Source organism: Diabrotica virgifera, chromosome 5 (assembly GCF_917563875.1).
Source record: "Diabrotica virgifera virgifera chromosome 5, PGI_DIABVI_V3a".
Taxonomy (NCBI): Eukaryota; Metazoa; Arthropoda; class Insecta; order Coleoptera; family Chrysomelidae; genus Diabrotica; species Diabrotica virgifera.
In genome coordinates, this window is record NC_065447.1 from 497659 (window position 1) to 517011 (window position 19353).

The 19353-nt window shown below is 33.1% G+C and overlaps 1 protein-coding gene across 1 annotated transcript in view; it reads left to right on the forward strand.

Annotated features, from left to right (window-relative positions):
• Positions 1 to 19353, forward strand: part of LOC114333828 (uncharacterized) — a 32178-nt gene extending 12825 nt beyond the window's left edge. Inside the window, exons 3-5 of the mRNA XM_028283820.2 lie at positions 322 to 534; positions 5625 to 5808; positions 19112 to 19353. Coding sequence (XP_028139621.2) covers positions 322 to 534; positions 5625 to 5808; positions 19112 to 19272 — 558 coding nt within the window. The 3' untranslated portion in view covers positions 19273 to 19353. The remainder of the gene's footprint in view (positions 1 to 321; positions 535 to 5624; positions 5809 to 19111) is intronic.

Genomic DNA, 19353 nt, shown 5'->3' on the forward strand with positions numbered 1-19353 from the left:
TTAGCAATAAAATAGCTGGTAAATAATTTTTCCCAAAAATGGTATTTTTTCGATAATTTTCCCAGACTATCAACAAAATCCAAGAAACCGAAGCGCCAACCCAAATTCTGAGCAGTCTCAACATAATAAGGTTAATATCCCCAAGAATCGCGCGGTGTCGAAATGAAATTGCGACTGTCGAAATGAATTAGAATCAGGCCCCTGGAACACCTACTCCCTCGCCCCGCGCGCTTATCAAATGGTCTAGTCAGTAGAGTTACAACCGTTATTTGAGATCGGTCAAAAGTAACTTTTTCGTTACAATAAGTTTTTTATTTCTAGAAAAAGATGGCCATTCCTGTTAACCTCGGCACGTTTTTGGTATCTATAGCAGATTTGAGTAATATGAATGTAAATGGAATACCTCAACTTAAAAATCGATTCGGTATTGTTGCACTACCATTGCCAGTTGATGTCAAGTCGGACTCTATGGTAACTAGATTGAATGCAGTAAAGGAGTTTACCAGAAATCCAGAAATATCTGTTCCATTTACCGTAAGTAACTCAATCAAAATAAACATAGACGGTTTCGATTCGATTCAATTCGAGTCTCTTACCATCTCTTGACACGTGTTTCTAGGTTTTTTCGTTATCAGAGAGGCTCATAAGAAGACTGAACTGAATCAAAATGCACCGACTCGTTGTAAATATATTAAAATATACCAACGCATGCATTTAACGACCTCTAACATATTCTTCAAATAGCATGGAACCTTGTAAAAAACTTAGGGGTAACCCAAAAGAACCTCCTTATTTCCAGCAAAATAAGTTGCTACTGAACTCCTTATGAATGGAAGAACTAAGAACACATATAAAGACCCATATACTAGAAGAGGATTGAATCAGGAGACAAACCACCTAGGAGCTCCTTTTACACTAAAAGAACTCCACGACGGTATGAACAGGTTAAAAAACGAGAAAGCTGCAGGTGTGGATGATATATGCAGTGAACAAATAAAGCATCTAGACCAAGTAGCAAAAAACTGGATCTTGCAATTTTACAACACGTGCTGCAAAGACTGCAAAATTCCAAAATCATGGAGAAAATCTAAAGGATAGCCTAATCAAGGATAGCCTTGTTAAAACCAGAAAAGGACCCAGAAAATCCCAGTAGCTAAAGACCTATTTCGCTGTTGTGTCACTTTTTCAAACTATATGAGAGGCTCATATCTTCGCCAGAATAGAAAAAAATGTCGACAAGCACCTTATCCCACAGCCTATGACACAGTAAAACACAAAACATTGCTCCGCAAATTATACGACACTCTCAATGACAATCATCTGGGTAAGGTCGTATATTCCTTACTGCAAAACAGACGTTTTTTCGTTGTGCTGGAGGGAAAAGTAAGTAGGTGGAGAGTCCAAAAGAACGGCCTCCCACAGGGAAGTGTTTTAGCATCAATTCTTTTTAATATATATACAAACGACCAACCTACGCCGACTGAAACCAAGCATTTCCTCTATGCTGACGATCTCGCAATATGAGCTCAAGGAGATAGCTTTGAAGAAGTTGAGGAGAGGCTCGAAAATACCTTAAAAACAATGACAGAGTACTATCTGCAAAATTTTTTGAGACCCAATCCCTCTAAAACACAAGTCTGCGCCTTCCACCTTCGTGCAAAGGAAGCCAAGCGAAAACTCCAAATTGTGTGGAATGGTAATATACTAGAGCACACAGACCAACCTATATTTCTTGGAGTAACTCTGGACCGGTCCCTCACCTACAGACAACATTGCATAAAAACGAGAGGGAAAGTAACAACTAGGAACAGCATACTAAGAAAGCTAACGGGAAGTAAATGGGGTGCATGTCCTGGCGTCTTAAGAACAACGGCACAGGCACTGTGTTTCTCAACTGCTGAATATGCGTGCCCAGTTTGGGGCAGATCTACCCACGCTAAACAAGTCAATACTGCGCTAAATGAAACATGCAGGATAGTAACGGGGTGCATGAAACCCACACCACTCTCAAGCTTATATAAAGCAGCGGGTTTTGCAGAACCCTCAACACGCAGAGGCGTTGCAGAGCATATAGAGAAACTTAAACAGATTGCGGACGAGCGGCATGCCTTATACAAAGCTCGAACACCACGAGAGCGACTGAAATCCAGGAAAAGCTTCCTTGGAACAGTGAAGGATTAACCGCCCGAGTATTTTCCTCTTCCTCAGGTTCAATGGACCGGCCAGTCTTTAGACTTTAAAACTTGGAAAACTATGAATAGGATAAGAACGAGGGTCGCTCCAGTAAAATCAAACATGGTAAAATGGGGGAAAATAGTGTGCGATCTTTGATGCTAGGATCTCAAATAGGGGCTGGTTCTTTGTTTTCTAAAGGAGCTTTGACACCGGTTCAATAAAAAAACTTAAACATGAGCAAAAAAAAAAAAGGAATAAAATAATTAAATGAGGCGCAAAGAGGTCTACTTACCAATTCAATCCTTGCATTTGGTCTTCTAGAGGGCCCTCAGCTGCATTTAACACTGCACCAAGTCCATACACGAAAAAAGCCTTACAAGCTAGGCTGTTACACCGGCAAACTAGCGAGCCGTTGGTTGTCGAGCAACTCACTTCTTTGCCTTTCCAAAAATCACAAAAAGGATCCGGTTTTTGTGCTATCAAGCAAACCTCTTTTCTATCGCGATAAAGCAAAATATCTAGAGTTGGGACTGGCTGCCTTCCTCGCGAAAATATATTAATTTAAATTTAATGAAAATCTAACAAATAGACCAAGATAATGTGAACTGTGACTGTGGAGAAACGCAGAATATGGAACACCTTTTTACATGCAAAAACTGTCCTTATCGGTGTACCCTCGAAGATTTGTGGCTCGCCAACGAACATGGAACCGACGTAGCCCGATACTGGGCCGAAATTTTATAAATTACATGTCCGAGTTCGGACACGATAAAGTAAGTACGACCTCTAACGAGAAAAGATGAAGTGAGTGTCGATATAACGATTAAAGTAAACTGTAAACCCAGGCTTAATCACTGGCGTTACCGGATGATTACGCCCATCGAGCACATCCATCACTCGGCCCAGAGGCCCTCTGACTGGATTATCTTGTTTTCCGGGGGTAATCATCTTAATAACACCATTAATGCATTAATAACCATTATGTTCTATGTATCTGTGTGCAGTGGCGTAACAAACTCCGTCGGGCCATCCACCGCAGAATTGGAAATGGGGCTCCTTTAAAAAATTACTAAATGCAACATGTGTAACAAATACCTACATGTTTTACAGCCCAGTAAATGAACGTAAAATATGGCGATACCGTGTAATTTTCAGTGTCACCACCGAAGTTATCAACTCAAGACTTTTCGAGTTATTTATGAGTAAAAATGTTTATTGTTCAACAAAAACCATGTTTTTACTTGATTTTTTGCAAATAGTTCAAAGAGTAAGTATTTGATCAACAGAATATTGTTAGTAAAAATGTATCTAGCTTATAAAAAAAATGAAACAAAAATGAAGTCTTCATACCCAGTAAAAGAAAAGTTGTAGCTCATGAAAAGTTTTTCTTATTTGTTAAATTCCAAATCGAATATTTCAACGTAAAATAACCAAAAATATGAAATACTTTTCGGGGAAACTCATTAGAACTTTTTTAAAGTGTTTGCTTTATTTTTTACAAAACTTTCTAGCATCAAAACTAAGCCAGTTACGCTCAAAACACAGTTAATCCCATTTTTCGGTAAAAAAATTGTGAAAATCTCCCAATATTTAGCACCCCAAATGAAACTAATCATTATCGCCTTACAAATTACTTAACTTTTGTATATATAACTGTAAGTTTTACCGGTTCAAAGTGCTTATTTTTAAAAGGAATCTAGCTGAAAGAGCTTGAACGAGTCACTAATCACTAGTATTTGCAAATTTTAAACAGCCATATCTTAACCAATGTTTGTCTTACAGAAAAACAACATAAAGCCAAAATATTTATAAAAGCAAGACCAAGTTATTTTGAAAAAAGTCATTTTTCCAAAATAAAAAAACTTTTTTTACTTGAACCCAAATTTTTTCAAAAATAAGAACTTCGAGCCGGTCACACTTACAGATTATTTAAACAATAAATATTTAAAGTAAATGGTAAAGCGATAACGATAAATTTTATTTGGGGTACGAAATAGGGGCATATTTTCACGATTTTTTTTACCAAAAAAAGGGGCCAACTTTATTTAAGCGTAGCTCGCACAGTTTTGGTGCAAGAAACTTTTATAAAAAATAAAAATAAAACTTTTTTTTTTGGAAACATTTAATGAGTTTTAAGAAAAGTGCTTAATTTTTTGGTTATTCCAGGTTGAAATATTCGATTTGGAATTGGACGAATAAGAATAATTTTTCATGAGCTTCAACTGTGCTGTAACTGTGTCGATAGACTACATGAATAAGTACACATTTTTTTTGTATCTTATAAACTACATTTTTGCTACAAATATTTTTTCGATATCTGATATTTAATTCGATAAATACTTATTTTTGAGTTATTTGCGAAAAACCCGTCTGAAAACTTTGTTTTTTTTGTTAAAAAATAAACATCGCAAATGACTTGAAAAGTATTAACATTGATAAAGAAACTCGAACAAAAGTTGCTTATAATTTTAAACGTATTTTATATTTTAAACGTATGTTTTTCACCCCAAGGAGGGGTGTCACCCCCGAAGTAACAGCATTCAACGGCATAAGTCCAACTTATCGGAAGTGTCGGAAGTGGAGTGTAACTAGAACCTAAATCCAAATTGTTAAGCAAATACGTCCATCGTGACCTGATACTTTCACTCCAAAACTACCATTTACTGACTATTGGTGTATTCATGCATTGTTTATGACGACTTACATTTTTTATCTTTACTGGTACCTATAGAATAAAATAGAACAAAATTTACTAAATGATTATATTAGTACATAGTATTATTCTATGAGATGAACAATTTTCTTCGTGCGCTATGTACTATCAGCGAATATATCTAAAATTTTATTAATTTGGATGGACAACTTCATTTTCAATACTGCACTGCTTAAAAAACGTATTCATACAAATAATATAACAACACATTTTTACATAATATTATATTAGACGACAAGATGGGGCCCTTGACATATTGGGGCCCCCTGTAAGCTTCATGCCGTGGAGGCCTCTGTTACGCCTCTGGATAATTGTATCGAAATACTAAGCGTAGGTAAAGATTAAAGAGAAAACTCATTTCTAGCTATAGAAATATTATTCTAAAATTCGGCAAATTGCAATTCTCAAATCTTTCAATAGTCACCTACGAAGCATTATAGTTTATGGTCGTCACCATAAAGTTCGTGAGACCGGAAAATATTAAGTTTCTAGATATGAGATGATACACTTGCCAAATACGCCTATTTATAAATTTACGTTTTTAAATTTAAACACCCAAAGTAAAGTCATATACCTATAACAGATTTTTACATAATATCAGAGGACAAGATGGGGTCCCTGATCGATTGGGGCCCCCCGCAAGCTTCACACTGCGGGGGCCTCTGTTACGCCTCTGTCTGTGTGATTAAATGATAAGCCTTAGCGTAATTTTATAATAACACTTTCTCGATTTCAGATAAACTATTACTTTTATACACACTTATTAGGATACTTTCCACCCAGCATAAAAATGATTTTCCTTCCGGTGAAGTTCACAACTTTAGCAATCAGCAATCTTCCGCCTATTGATAAAATTACTGTGTTCGGTAACGTCGACTTGGATGATATGTACTTCTTTACACTAAACAGGGATGAACTGGGTGAGTAATATTAGAATTAGAATTCAGAGCAATATCTTCTTCTTCACGTGCCATATCAGAATTATCAGATGTTGGCGATCACCATTGCGAAGGCTTCTCGACCTTCTGAAATATGGAATAATTGTCCTGCATTTGGTATCTGAGTCCATTCACGAGTGTTTTAACCAAGAAACTTCTTTTCTTCCGACACCTCAACGGCCCTCTATTTTAGCTTTAAGGATCAGTTGAAGGGCTTGGGGAAAAAAGGTAACAAGCCACAAAAGTAGAAAATGGAGAAAACCTAGTTTGAAACTTTCAATCAAATCCTTAAATCAGAGTTTTTATTATAACACAACAATATTTTTTTAAATGAAGCTTTATTCTGAATATAAGCAATTTACAAACTAAAAAAAACAAACGGAACTCTTAACTAAAAGAGAAAAAATATTTTTCTTGAGCAACGTGGCTTACTCCTTTTTTACAAAAACATTGTTGTAAGATTTTCTTATCTAAGACGATGTTTCTATTTTACTCGTCCAAGTCAAAATTCTCCGTTCCCGAATCTTCTGCGAGGTCTGTTGACTGTTGTCGAACGCCCAGCTCAACGTAAAAGTCATGAAAAACTAAAGGAATATAAGCAGTGGCGTGCTGGAACTTTTCAAGCGGCCCGGTGATTTTATAGAAAAGCGGCCTCCCATCCTCATTTTACCTTCTATTATTAGGATGTTTTATTCGGTATTTAAAAACAAAAGAAAACAAAAATATAAATTATTTTTGAATCAAAAATAAAATTTTGAATTCAATGATTTTTTCTCAATTTGCTATATTTTTTCTCTTAAGGATAATAAATCTTACAAATAATAATTGACATGTATCACAATATTGTATGCAGTAAGGCAGAAACCATAATTTCCTAAATAACTATAATATGAATTTGATGTACATAATTAAGGTACAAGTAAAATAAAATTGAGAATTTTTCAATTATGTACAAGTTGCATGTATTTTGTATTAAGTTGCATTTTAGTAAATCAATTATACAAGAGAGTACAAATACAAGTACAGTGCAAATACTTTAATTTAACAATATTTAAAATGTTAATACAACGCAATAATCTAAATATTCTTTTGCAATTATTTTATAAATTAATTACTTAACTCTCGATCAATAATTTCCGCATTAAAATATATTTTTGAGCAAATTCGTCGATTATTTGATCATAAATATTCTATAGCCATTAGCATAAAAGTGATCTATAGATTTTCTATAGCCATTAGCATAAAAGTGATCTTGTGTTAAAGCACTTCTTAACCGATTTTTTATATATTTCAATGTTAACAAGCATTTTCGCAAGATACTTGTGTCACTGAAAGAGTTAATAAATGCTTTATATTATACCGTAAATAATAAATGCTTTATATTTCAATCAACGATTATACTACATATTTAAATTTGGATAAGCACACTGATATAAGTTGTACTTATGCAAAACTACGTAACGGCATGCTATACAATCTTTACACTTTTTAGTACCACACGGAGGTGAGGTTTTCACGATATCAACATTGTCATTTGTTACTTCATGTTCACTATCACTTGGATTAATATTAGCATCCTTCATATTTTCTGTAGGCTGAACATATTCATCATTAACTCCATCTTCTATAATCTCAGTAATTTGCAAAATCCTATTTTTAATACATACAATCCTTTATCAGCAAAATCCATGAGTTCTTCTCTAATTGCAGTCGCAGATACGGTAGGATAAAACTTTCTTAATTTTTCAGTAAATGATTTAAATGCCACCAAAGGTATACCATTTTTTTTTATTTTATCAAAATTTCTAGGATGTAGAGTGCTTATATCATCATAAAACGATTTGATTTGTCTTGATCAAATCGTTTTTAGATAGGTACTTTCAATAATTCGGTCAAAAATGAGCAACACATTTTTCCATTTTTTAATTCTGCAGAGTACATACATGTTTGAAGGAAATTGGAAAACCATAATATACTTGTATGTATGAAAATAAATAATATTATCTGTAGCAATCTATTTATGTATATAGACTATAGAGTCTTACTCATTTACTTAAACTGTATTGCACAATTAAAAAAAAATTTGATTTTTTTAAATGTTTTATTAATATTATTAGCAAAATTAACATCCGATTAGAAATAAAAAAAAAATATTTTTTTTACATCTAAAAATTTTTGTGAAAACCTATTTGACCGGCCTCACGAGGCCGCGGCCTCTCGGTGATTGCACCGATTCATTTATATGGCCAGCACGCCACTGAATATAAGGCATGAGTTCCCTTAAATTTTTTAGCTTATTTTCGTTAAGAGGTACAGATGTGGTATATTTTGGAGGAAGATCTCTTAAATTTTTTACTCGATTTCCATCTTTTACTCCTCGCTTACCAATATTGACCGATTTAAACTCTTCATTTAAAAAGTGTTTCACAAGCATTGTGTTAGGTTTATCCGCCTCAAATCTAAAACATCTAACTTGACTAAAACGTAAAGGTTCTTTTTCGTCTGTCGTCTGTTTTCTGTTAGTTTGCCTTTGCAACTCGTCAAAGGAAATAAAATCTTTTTGTTGCATCTTGATAACTTCAAACGGATTGTTTTTTTGGCTTTTCTTATAACGTCGCACCATTGATTGGGATGATAGATTTGTGCCGTAAATTTCTTTTTCTTCTCAATTAGGGCGAAATCACGATCTGAGGGTAAGCGCGTATGCCCACTTACAAGAAAACGATTTCGATAGCCAAAAACTGTTTTTCTCTGACTAGTTGCATATATACTGACATCAGAGCCCAGTTTTTATTTTGACCCCCAAAGTTATCGTTGTAAATGATAAGCTCTTTATTGTCAGTATTTGTTAGGAACATTTCGATATATTTCAGTAGTGCACTGGCAATTTCATCACTACCCCTCTTTGCCACATTTTCGGTCCAAGTGAACATGTACCCCTGCTCTCTGTTGCAGTTATGGATGCCCAAATTGTACATCCATGCCTTTCTCAAATAAAATGCTTTTCCCACAGTAAAATTCGGCACTGGCAATGCCTGTTGTAAATCAAATGAAATTTCTTCCTTTTCATCTGTTAATTTGGCATGTGCAGACTCTTTTATCAAGTCCTGTTGCATCGCCTCAGCCCTTCTTTGATGCAACTCTAACTTTAACTTAATTTGTTGACATTCTTCAGCATTTTCTTTATTTGATTCGAGCGAGACATTGTATGAATCGCATGTTTGGCATGTATCCGTTTTTGGCAGTTTAAATCCTATATTATATTGCAAGCAAAAAACTCTTCTGTAATAATTTTCTTTCACTGGGACAATATGTTTGGCATTGCACCAAGGTATATAATAATCTGTATATAAAGATGATATGGACAAATCGTGATTGATGTAAGTACGGTTGGGGTTATCTTGCCTGCTGTAATGGCTGGAATATTTGGGTATTGCTTGAATATGTCGATGGATGGACAGAATTCTCTCTTCAGATATTTTGTTTTTTCTGTTCGTATGTTTTCCTCGCTTATCAGTTTTTGGAGTAGACTTTCCTTCCTTTATTTGGCAACAGATATTATATATCCGCTTTTTTGACTGCTGGAGACCATGAACTGCCAAAAATTCAGATTTGCATACTTTTTTGTCGGTGGCATTAATCTTTATATAATATTTAAATGATACGCTTCTACAAGATGTTTGGCGTTTGATTTTTTTTGGGTAACTTCTTTTTTTGGGAATGCATTTTATTCTACCAAATAAGTAGTTATTTTGTTGCTGTCGAGTCCCCAGATTCCAAAATGCATGAAAAATTTCTTCTTCTTTCCCTATCAGGCTTGTTCTACATTTGTGTTTGCATTTAAATGGTTCTCCAATAGCTTTAGGTTCCCTTTTCTTAGGATGAACTTTTCTCCAGCGTGAGGGCGTTGAATTTTCTGGAAAACTTAGATAACCTCTAGAAATATCTTGTTTCTGATCCGAGGGATCGTTGGACTCATTTTCGTACTAAAAAAAAGATGTATAATTTTTTGCAATAAGGTAATAAGCCACACACATTTTTCGTAGAAATTCTGCTAGGCATATGAACAAAAATACTGCAGTCGGAGATATAACGCAGTACACATCGTAGTTACACAACATTACTGCGTTATGTAGACGTATTGTACGTAAAGGCAACAATACATATTTCGATACATAGGTAAAATATGAAATTCTATATTAAGCTTAAAAATAACAAAATCTTTTGCTAAAAAAGGGAATAAGCCGCATAGAAATAAACTTACCAATATATGTGTAACTCCTTCTGTTGAACAGTCACTTTCAGTAACACTGTAATCTTTATCATTCAGATCGTCATCTGAATCAAAATCAGAGAATTCACTTCCACTACTACTCTCAAAATCAACTTTTCTTTTAGCTCGGCGTAATTTATAGTCATCCATCTTGAAAATCGCCTGTGGCATGTGGCATGTTCCTTTTCTAACCAAAAAGTTCTGAATTTTGGCAATTGTTAAGAAAGAAATTCGCGTATAGAGGCGCCATCTCTTTATCAATAGCTGAAATAATTGATCAGCAGTTTCGTTGCACACTTGCAGGTATCTTTTAGAGGAAATCTAATTTTTTAGATTTATGTGGCTTGTTACCTTTTTCCCCCAAGCCCTTCAGTTATAATATTTTATATCGACTTCCTCTCACTATATGTTCCAGATAAGACATTTTTCGATGTTTAACAGTCTTTAGCAGTTCTCTATCTTTATTGACCCTCTTTAGTACTGCTTCATTAGTTTTTCTTGTTGTCCAAGGTATCTTCAGCATCCGTCTATAAATCCACATTTCTAATGATTCAATTCTGTTCATGATCGATACTTTTAGCGTCCACACTTCTGCACTATACAAAAGTACGGACCGAACATAGCACTTAACCATTCTTTGTCTTAGTTCTAAACTGAGATGATTATTGCAAAGAAATGACTTCATTTTCCTAAAAGTAGTTTTAGTCATTGCTATTCTACGTTTTATTTCTATGTTTGGATCTAGTTGGTCTGTTATCACAGTTCCCAAATATGTCACTTTGTGAACTTTCTCAACTTGGACTCCGTTTAATTGAATCTTTGCATCGGGATGTGGGTCACGACTAATCACTAAAAATTTGGTTTTGTTTGAGTATAATAGTCCAGGGTTACTAGGACCATCTTCTCCCGGTAAGGGTGGTTAACCCTTATCCGAGGGGTGGAATGATTAATAGTCGTATCACTGCTTAAGTTGTTTTATTATACTTGCATGAGTATAAGCTGGTAGCAAGCTACGCGACGTCGTCTCGCGGAGTGGAGATGATACTATTTTAATATGAATAATCTTACGTCTAAGAAAGTATAATGACGAATGTGGAATGTGGAATGTGGATTCCCTTACTATGTTTTGATTGTATAAGTATATTTGAAAGTGCCGAGTCAGCGGCGACCCTGAAAGGTGTTTATAGTAAACACCGACCGTGACTGTATGTATAACTACTCCTCACAATCTAGGTCAATAATATTTATGTAACGAAAGATATTTGTTTATGATAACATTTAAATAATTGAAAGAAATTAACGTAGATAATTAAAGGGTGTTTTAAAAGATATCTAATAAGTACAGATGAATTCTTGTACATGAGTTTATTTTAATGCCCATTTCCTCTCCTACCTCGTGAATACGATCAAGCAGAATTTGGAGACCTTCAATATTATCTGACAGAATTACTGTATCGTCTGCATATCTAATCACATTAACTAGTTCCCCGTTGATTTTTATTCCATATGGCTGTCTCTCAAGTGCCTTTTTAAATAACTGGTCCGAGTACACATTGAACAATGTTGGCGACAAAATGCAACCTTGTCTGACTCCTCGTTGTATGGAGATTTCATCGGTGTAGTTATCTCCAATTTTTACAGTTGACTGTAATTTGATTCCAGTACAAATTTTTAATGACACGAATATCCTTGTCATCTATTTCGATATTTTTCAGAGCAATATCAGTTAACTTAAATTTCTTCTTCTTCTTCTTCTTTTTATAGGACTATGTCCTGTTTCTTCTGTTACTGTCTCTGCTGCGATCCTGAGCTCCAGCTCTCGTACCATCGTTTTTTAGATCTTCTTCTGGGTCGTTTGTCGCTTGGTGTTGGGCTTCTGTGTCTTCGCCCACATACGTTCAGGGTCCATTCGAGCTACGCAGTCTCTCCACATGCGTCATCGTGCTCTTGTGCATCTCACTACGTCTTGAACGCTTAGCTTTCTCAAAGTGTCTTGGTTTCGTATTCTATCTCTGAGTGTGATAACTCATGGATCTTAGTTTTTTCATCTCTGCTGTTTTCATTATTTGTTTGGTCTTTGTTGTCTCGGCCCTTGTCTTAGCTGCGTATGTCAGTACCGATCTTAAAGTAATATGAACTAAATAAGTACCAAGTAAACCTCAGTGTCTTCTTCCTTCCTTAGGTGCCGCTAAAGGCCGGTAACATAAAGCCAGTAAGAAAGCCAGGAAAGTGGGCAGGTTATTTGCCTTTTGTAAACGTTTACTTGAGTCATATTTTAAGGCAAGGGAAGTAAAATATGACTCAAGTAAACGTTTACAAAAGGCAAGTAACTTGTGGCAAATAACTTGCCCACTTTACTTGCTTTCTTACTGGCTTCATGTATACCGGCGTTTCCCTTTATATATATGGAGATTAAATAAGTAACCGATTTTTTATTCTTCTTCTTCTTGACTGGTTTTTCAACTGGGGGTGAGTCTTGCCGCATCCACTATGGCCCTTCATCTTTTACGATCTTGAACTTCCATGTCCCATTGTTGTACCCCAATTCTAGATAAATCGGCTTCAACATCATGCTTCCATTTTGTCTGGGACGGCCTGCTGATTACTGATTTTCTACCGTCTGATCTCTCAAACAACACTGTCTTTAACATTCTGTCCTCCTCTGATCTTACCACATGACCTGCCCATGTTATCCGGTTACCTTTTATATGTCTGACGATGTTCTTAGTCCAGAATAATAAGGATTTTCTCGGGACACTCAAAGATTCAGATAGCTGACTACTTTTTTTGTATTGTAGACCTATAGGAAGAAAATCTACCTGTTTACTGCCTAGACTTCGCGTCCGTTTTTTAATTATTAACAATTTAGTGAAAAAATCGCGATTTTTTGCACTCCATTCAAAAGCTAAACAGTTGATATAAAGTTACAAAATTCAGTTTTTTACAACATTGAAAAATCTTCAAAATACCGATTTTTGAAAGTTAAAAAGTTAATTTGTTGCCATGCAAACAACTGCAAAATAAGTGAAAATCGGTATTTATTAATAACTTTCACTAAAGCTACCTTAGAACTTTAGTGTTTCACCCAAAGTTAGGTATTGGCGTACTTAACAAACCTTCAAGATTTGAGACCGATCCATTAATTAGTTTAAGAGTTATTCTATTTGTTTATCCCAGAGACCTTTATTTTGCACTAAGATAAGACAGAAAATAATGAAGATAGGGCAATTCTGCGTATGCCAAATGAAAGTAGAAGAGTAAAAAATCAAAATATATTAAAAAGAGATAAAAAAATAATTAACATAGTCAAAAATCCTAATGCCAAATTTTTGAAATTTTGTAGTTTATAAACATTTAAAATAACTTTAAAAATGTTGTCCGTAGAAACAATATTTTTATATATTCTAAAAGATAGTATTTTTAACATGAATTTTCAAATAAAAAATTTAGCCTGGGTTCATTTGCGACAAAGTTAGCCATATGTTTTTTTAATTCACAGCTAATTTGTTTATAATAATTAAGGAATCTCATTAATGCCATTTTAAAAAATGAGATTTGTATTTTTTCTTAAAAAAAATGCACAAACATTGTACCTTCACAGCACCCTCTAAGATTTTTAAAAAATGTAGTTCAAACGATTACTAGGGGGAACCTATAAAACCTTACCTAGGGGGAACCGAGTTAAAATACTGAAAAAGCAATTTCAAACGAATATAATTTTCTGTATCTCCGGATCAACTTAATGTATTTTGATCTTTCTTTTTTTAATTTGTATGTAATTTCTACGTACATTACAAATATGCAATTTGTTTATAAATTTATTAATTAATAAACAGTCTAATTTGTTTAAACAATTCTTGAAAAATATATTTTTTACAAAAATCCTATTTTTTAATCATAGTATCATTTATGATCATAGAAAAAGTTAAAGTACACTTAAATAAATGATTTTTATTAGATAATTATTTATTGAAGATAATTTATTTATTAAAGTATAACTTAACTTACTTTTTCTATGATTAATCATGGATTTTAAAATCATGGATTTTTGGGAAAAAATTATTTTTTCAAAAATGGTTTAAACAAATTAGACTGTTTATTAATTAATAAATGTCTAGACAAATTGCATATTTGTAATGTACAGAAAAATTACATACAAATTAAATAAAAAAATATGAAAAAAAATTTTTAAGAAACGCTTCTCTTTAGTTGCGAGTGACTAAAATTAAAAATATTATAAAAAAATGTCTAGACAAATTGAATATTTGTAATGTACAGAAAAATTACATACAAATTAAATAGAAAAATATGAAAAAAAATTTTTTAAGAAACGCTTCTCTTTAGTTACGAGTGGCTAAAATTAAAAATATTATAAAAAAATCAAGTAAAAATCAAAAAATAATAGAAATTGAAAAAATCTAACACATCCGTCACAGAAAAGCGTGGCGCGTGTTCATCGAATAAACGGTTTTCGCCCCAAGCTTTTTTTTAACGAATGTGTTAGATTTTTTCAATTTTTTTTTATTTTTTGATTTTTAGTCGATTTTTTTATAATATTTTTAATTTTAGTCACTCGTAATTAATGAAAAGCGTTTCTTAAAATTTTTTTTTCATATTTTTTAATTTTTTAATTTTTAGTCTTACACTTTTCAAACATTAAAATATATCGTCATGTTTATTAAAATATGTATAAAACATATGATGTACGAACATGAAAAGTAGTCGGAATCAGCAAAAAATTTGAAACTTTATTGTTTATTTATGAAGCATAACGTAAACAATTAACGTAAAAAGTGAAATTATGTATTGTTCATATCATTAGCTATACAATCCGTAAAAGATTCAAGTTTTTACATTGTAAAAAACAAGAAAATTTAAGCGTTTTCCATTAAAATCGTTTTTTTTTATTTTAAACAATAATTAATAAACATGAAAAAACTTTTTTATTGACTATTCGTGTATTGTTCCCGCGAATGCATATGTCTGCAAATTTATATTAATTTGCATTGAAGAAAAGGCAGTCAAATTAACGTCTAAAGATTTGACGCAAACTATTGAACTAAATAAAAGCGTTTAAAAAGAACGATCAAAATATATTCAGTAGATCCCGAGATATAGAAAATGATAGTAGTTTTAAGTTGCCTTTTTTAGTTTTTGAACTCGTGCATTTGTCGGCTCCCAGCTCCCCCTTCACTTACCACGACTAGTCACCAGTTGAATTATATTTTTAAAAATTCGTGTAAAATGCCAGCTTTTCTAATATGTAAAATGATTTTTCCTACGGACAATATTTTTAAAGTTATTCTAAATGTTTATAAACTACAACATTTCACAAATTTGGCATTAGGATTTTTGACTATATTAGATAATCTTTTTATCTTTTTTTAATACATTTTAATAGATTCAGTTTTCTACTTTCATTTGGGATACGCAGAATTGCTCTATATTCATTATTTTCTGTCTTATGTTATTGCAAAATAAAGGTCTCTGGGATAAGCAATTATAGTATAAGAGCTGTGAGACATTTTTGAGTAGGTATTTTAGGCAACCTGAAAATTTTACAGCTGACTCTTCCATGATAGCCTAACACAAAAATGCCGGTCTGGCTGGAGGGTAGCGGTTATTTTCCCCAAAAATCCCCCCCAAATTAAAAAAAGGGTAAAAATTGTTATTACAAAAAATATCATTGTCGTGACTTTAAAGTAAATTTAAATATTCAAATATAAAGAAAATAAACAGGCCAGGCGATTTGAGGGCGATTTTAACTATGCAAGATACTTGCATGGGCGTCCCAGCATTATTTTCAGGGGATGCATCTGAACTTCAGAAGATTTCATCATCTGAATCTGTACATACTATTAACGAGTATAAAATATACAACTATACATGCATAGATATGTACATTTCTTCCGGACAGGTGCAATTGTTATTTTGACATGGTATTTTTTAATATTAAAAACAAATATTCTAATAAAGACGGGTTTTTTTTGGTGCAATTTTCCAACTGCCATGTGATCAAACAAATTACTCGTGGATATAAATGAAAAGCGCTATAGGTAAGCACCAGTGTGAGAAAGAGCGTATACCGATAGCTTTTTGCGTCCTCTGTTGTGACTGAGCGAGTCCGTTCGCTCGAGAAAAATCACATGACCTGGCGATACCCATGTTGTTGTAAGTAACTTTTTTTTAATTAAAGGAAAATAATAAGGACTATACAATAGATTTTGCAAATATGATAGAAAAAGACAAATTTATTATTATAAATATATAGGTAGAGAAGTATAAAACTATAAACTAAATTAATTCTGTGTCCGAATCTTGTACTTCTTCTTCAAACTCCTCATCTGTGCTTAAATATTCATTCTCTTTTTCTTCGTCAGACTCCCCTCGAGACTCAGATTCCTCTTCTACCTGATCTGTAAATAGTTGTAATATGTATTTAGAGTTAATTAAAAATTAATTAGTGATTAATTGGAGACACAAGTGAATGAAGGGTCTATGTGACAATTTTTTCAAAATATGTTTTTTGTGTTAGAAGTAAGTTATTTCAGCCTAGAAATCTTTCAAACAAGTCAAACACGTGTTAAAATTAATATTTTCTAAATTACTAGAATGTAAAGGATCTATGTACACAGTAAATTTTAAAATGTAAATGCATAAAGGATCTATGTAAACGTTTTATATATAAAAAATATATAATAAATATTTTATTCAGTTTTTTTTATTAGCGTTAATAAATATATTAGTTCTGGGCTTACCTATTCTATAAATTTAATCTATTTAGATCTTCGAGTAAAAAAGTTCTAGTATAAAAACTTTAACTTCATTTTTCTCAGTAACTTGCAAATGTCACATAGACCCTTTACGCACTTGTGTCTTCAATTAATTGAGTTGCTACGTATTCTTACTTATATAACCAGTACTTAATAATTTTCCTTATATAACCAATCATGTCAGGTTTTTTATTGCTTAGTATATGACCAAAGTAGCTCATTTTTTTCTTTCATAATGTTGAGTATTTCTTTTTCCTTTTTCATCTTTCTTAATGTTTCCGTGTTTGCTACGTGTTGTGTCCATGATATTTTTTAACATTATTCGATAACACCAAATCTCACCAATGGCAAGTCTTTTTTCAGATGCGCCTGTGATTGTGCAGGCTTCGACTGACGAGTCTGACGAAGAAGAAGAGAATGAATATTATAGCTCAGATGAGGAGTTTGAAGAAGAAGTACAAGATTCGGACACCGAATTTATTTAGCTTATAGTTTTATTACGTTTCTACCTATATATTTATAATAAAAAATTTGTTTTTCTATCATATTTGCAAAATCTATTGTATAGTACGTATTATTTTCCTTTAATCAAGAAAACGTTACTTAAAAAAATATAGTATATAATAATTACTCTAACGTTTCGAGACACAACAACATGGGTATCGCCAGGTCACGTGATTTTTCTCGAGCGAACGGACTCGCTCCGCTAGAACAGAGGACGCAAACAGCTATCGGTATACGCCCTTTCTTACACTGCTGCTTACCTATAGCCCTTTTCATTTATACTCACGCGTAATTTGTTTGATGATATGGCAGTTGGAAAATTTCACCAAAGGAACCTGTCTTTTTATAATATTTATTTTTAATATTAAAAAATACCCTGTCAAAATAACAATTGCACCTCCCTGTCCGGAAGGAATATACATAGCTATGTATGTATAGCTGTATATTTTATACTCGTTAATACTATGTACAATGTACAGATTCAGATGAAATCTTCTGCAGTTCAGATGCATCCCCTGAAAATAATCCTGGGACGCCCATGAAAGTATCTTGCAGAGTTAAAATCGCCCTCAAATCGCCTGGCTTGTTTATTTTATTTATATTTGAATATTTAAATTTACTTTAAAGTCACGTCAATGATATTTTTTGTAATAACAATTTTTACCCTTTTTTTAACTTTTGGGGGGGATTTTTGGGGAAAATAACCGCTACCCTTCAGCCAGACCGGCATTTTTGTATTAGGCATTCATGGAAGAGTCACCTGAAAAATTTTCAGGTTGCCTAAAATACCTACTCAAAAATGTCTCACAGCTCTTGGACCATTAGAATATCTCTTAAACTAATAAATGGATCGGTCTCAAATTTTGAGGGTTTGTTAAGTACCCCAATACCCAACTTTGGGTGAAACAGTAAAGTTCTAAAGTAGTTTTAGTATAAGTTATTAACGATTTTCACTTGCAGTTTGCGTAGCAACAAATTAACTTTTTAACTTTCAAATATCGGCATTTTGAAGATTTTTAATGTTCTAAAAAACTGAATTTTGTAATTTTATGTCAACTATTTAGCTTTTGAATGGAGTGCAAAAAATCGAAAAAATCGCGATGTTTGCATTAGGTAAATTGTTAATAATTAAAAAACAGACGCGAACTCTAGGCAGGAAACAGGTAGGTTTTCATCCTATAGGCATACAATAACTAAAAAAGTAGTAAGCTACCTGGATCTTTGAGTGTCCCGAACATGGTCTATTTCTAACGTGTGATCCAAAATTATTGTCACCATAGGTGGCCCTGAACGACAGAGATAGCTATACAGTGCATGTCTATTCTTAATTCAGATATACTTTCCAGTTTACGTCAACTTGGCGCCCTTTGCGGTGTACGTCAACTTAACAAGAAAAGTTAGGTTATGTAGAGATCTTGTTTGATTTTATTTATTATTGTTACTTATAATTTTGTTAATATAATTGTGGATCGCTCGTTAGCTTATTACCCTGGAGTATCTCAGGACCATACAGAGTCACGAATTCAGCATTGTGGCTTGTGGCGCTTTCGCCACTTTCTTGTCCATTCATCTCTTTGAGTAAAACATCAACGTTTTCCAAGCCTTCCTTGCTTTTAAGCTTCCTATTAAGCTATCTATACCTTTACATTTTTTGACACAGTTGATTTTTTCTGTTCTTTATTACTTTGTTTTCATTTTTTTTATTTATGTATTAGTGATTATGATTGTTTTTTAGCCATCGGTGTGGGATTATTTACATACGGAAAGAAGGTACATCTAGGATTAAAGGTGAACGAAGAATTTATGCCGCTACAGGAAGATTGTGAAAAGTTCTTGGAGAATATTATTAAAGCTGTTGAAAAAATGAGAGTGGAAGTGACGATGAAAAGAATCTAAAAGAAAATTTTGTTTTAGTTTAATATAATAATAATTATAATAATTTTTTATATAATATAGTGTAGACGTTTACATAAATAT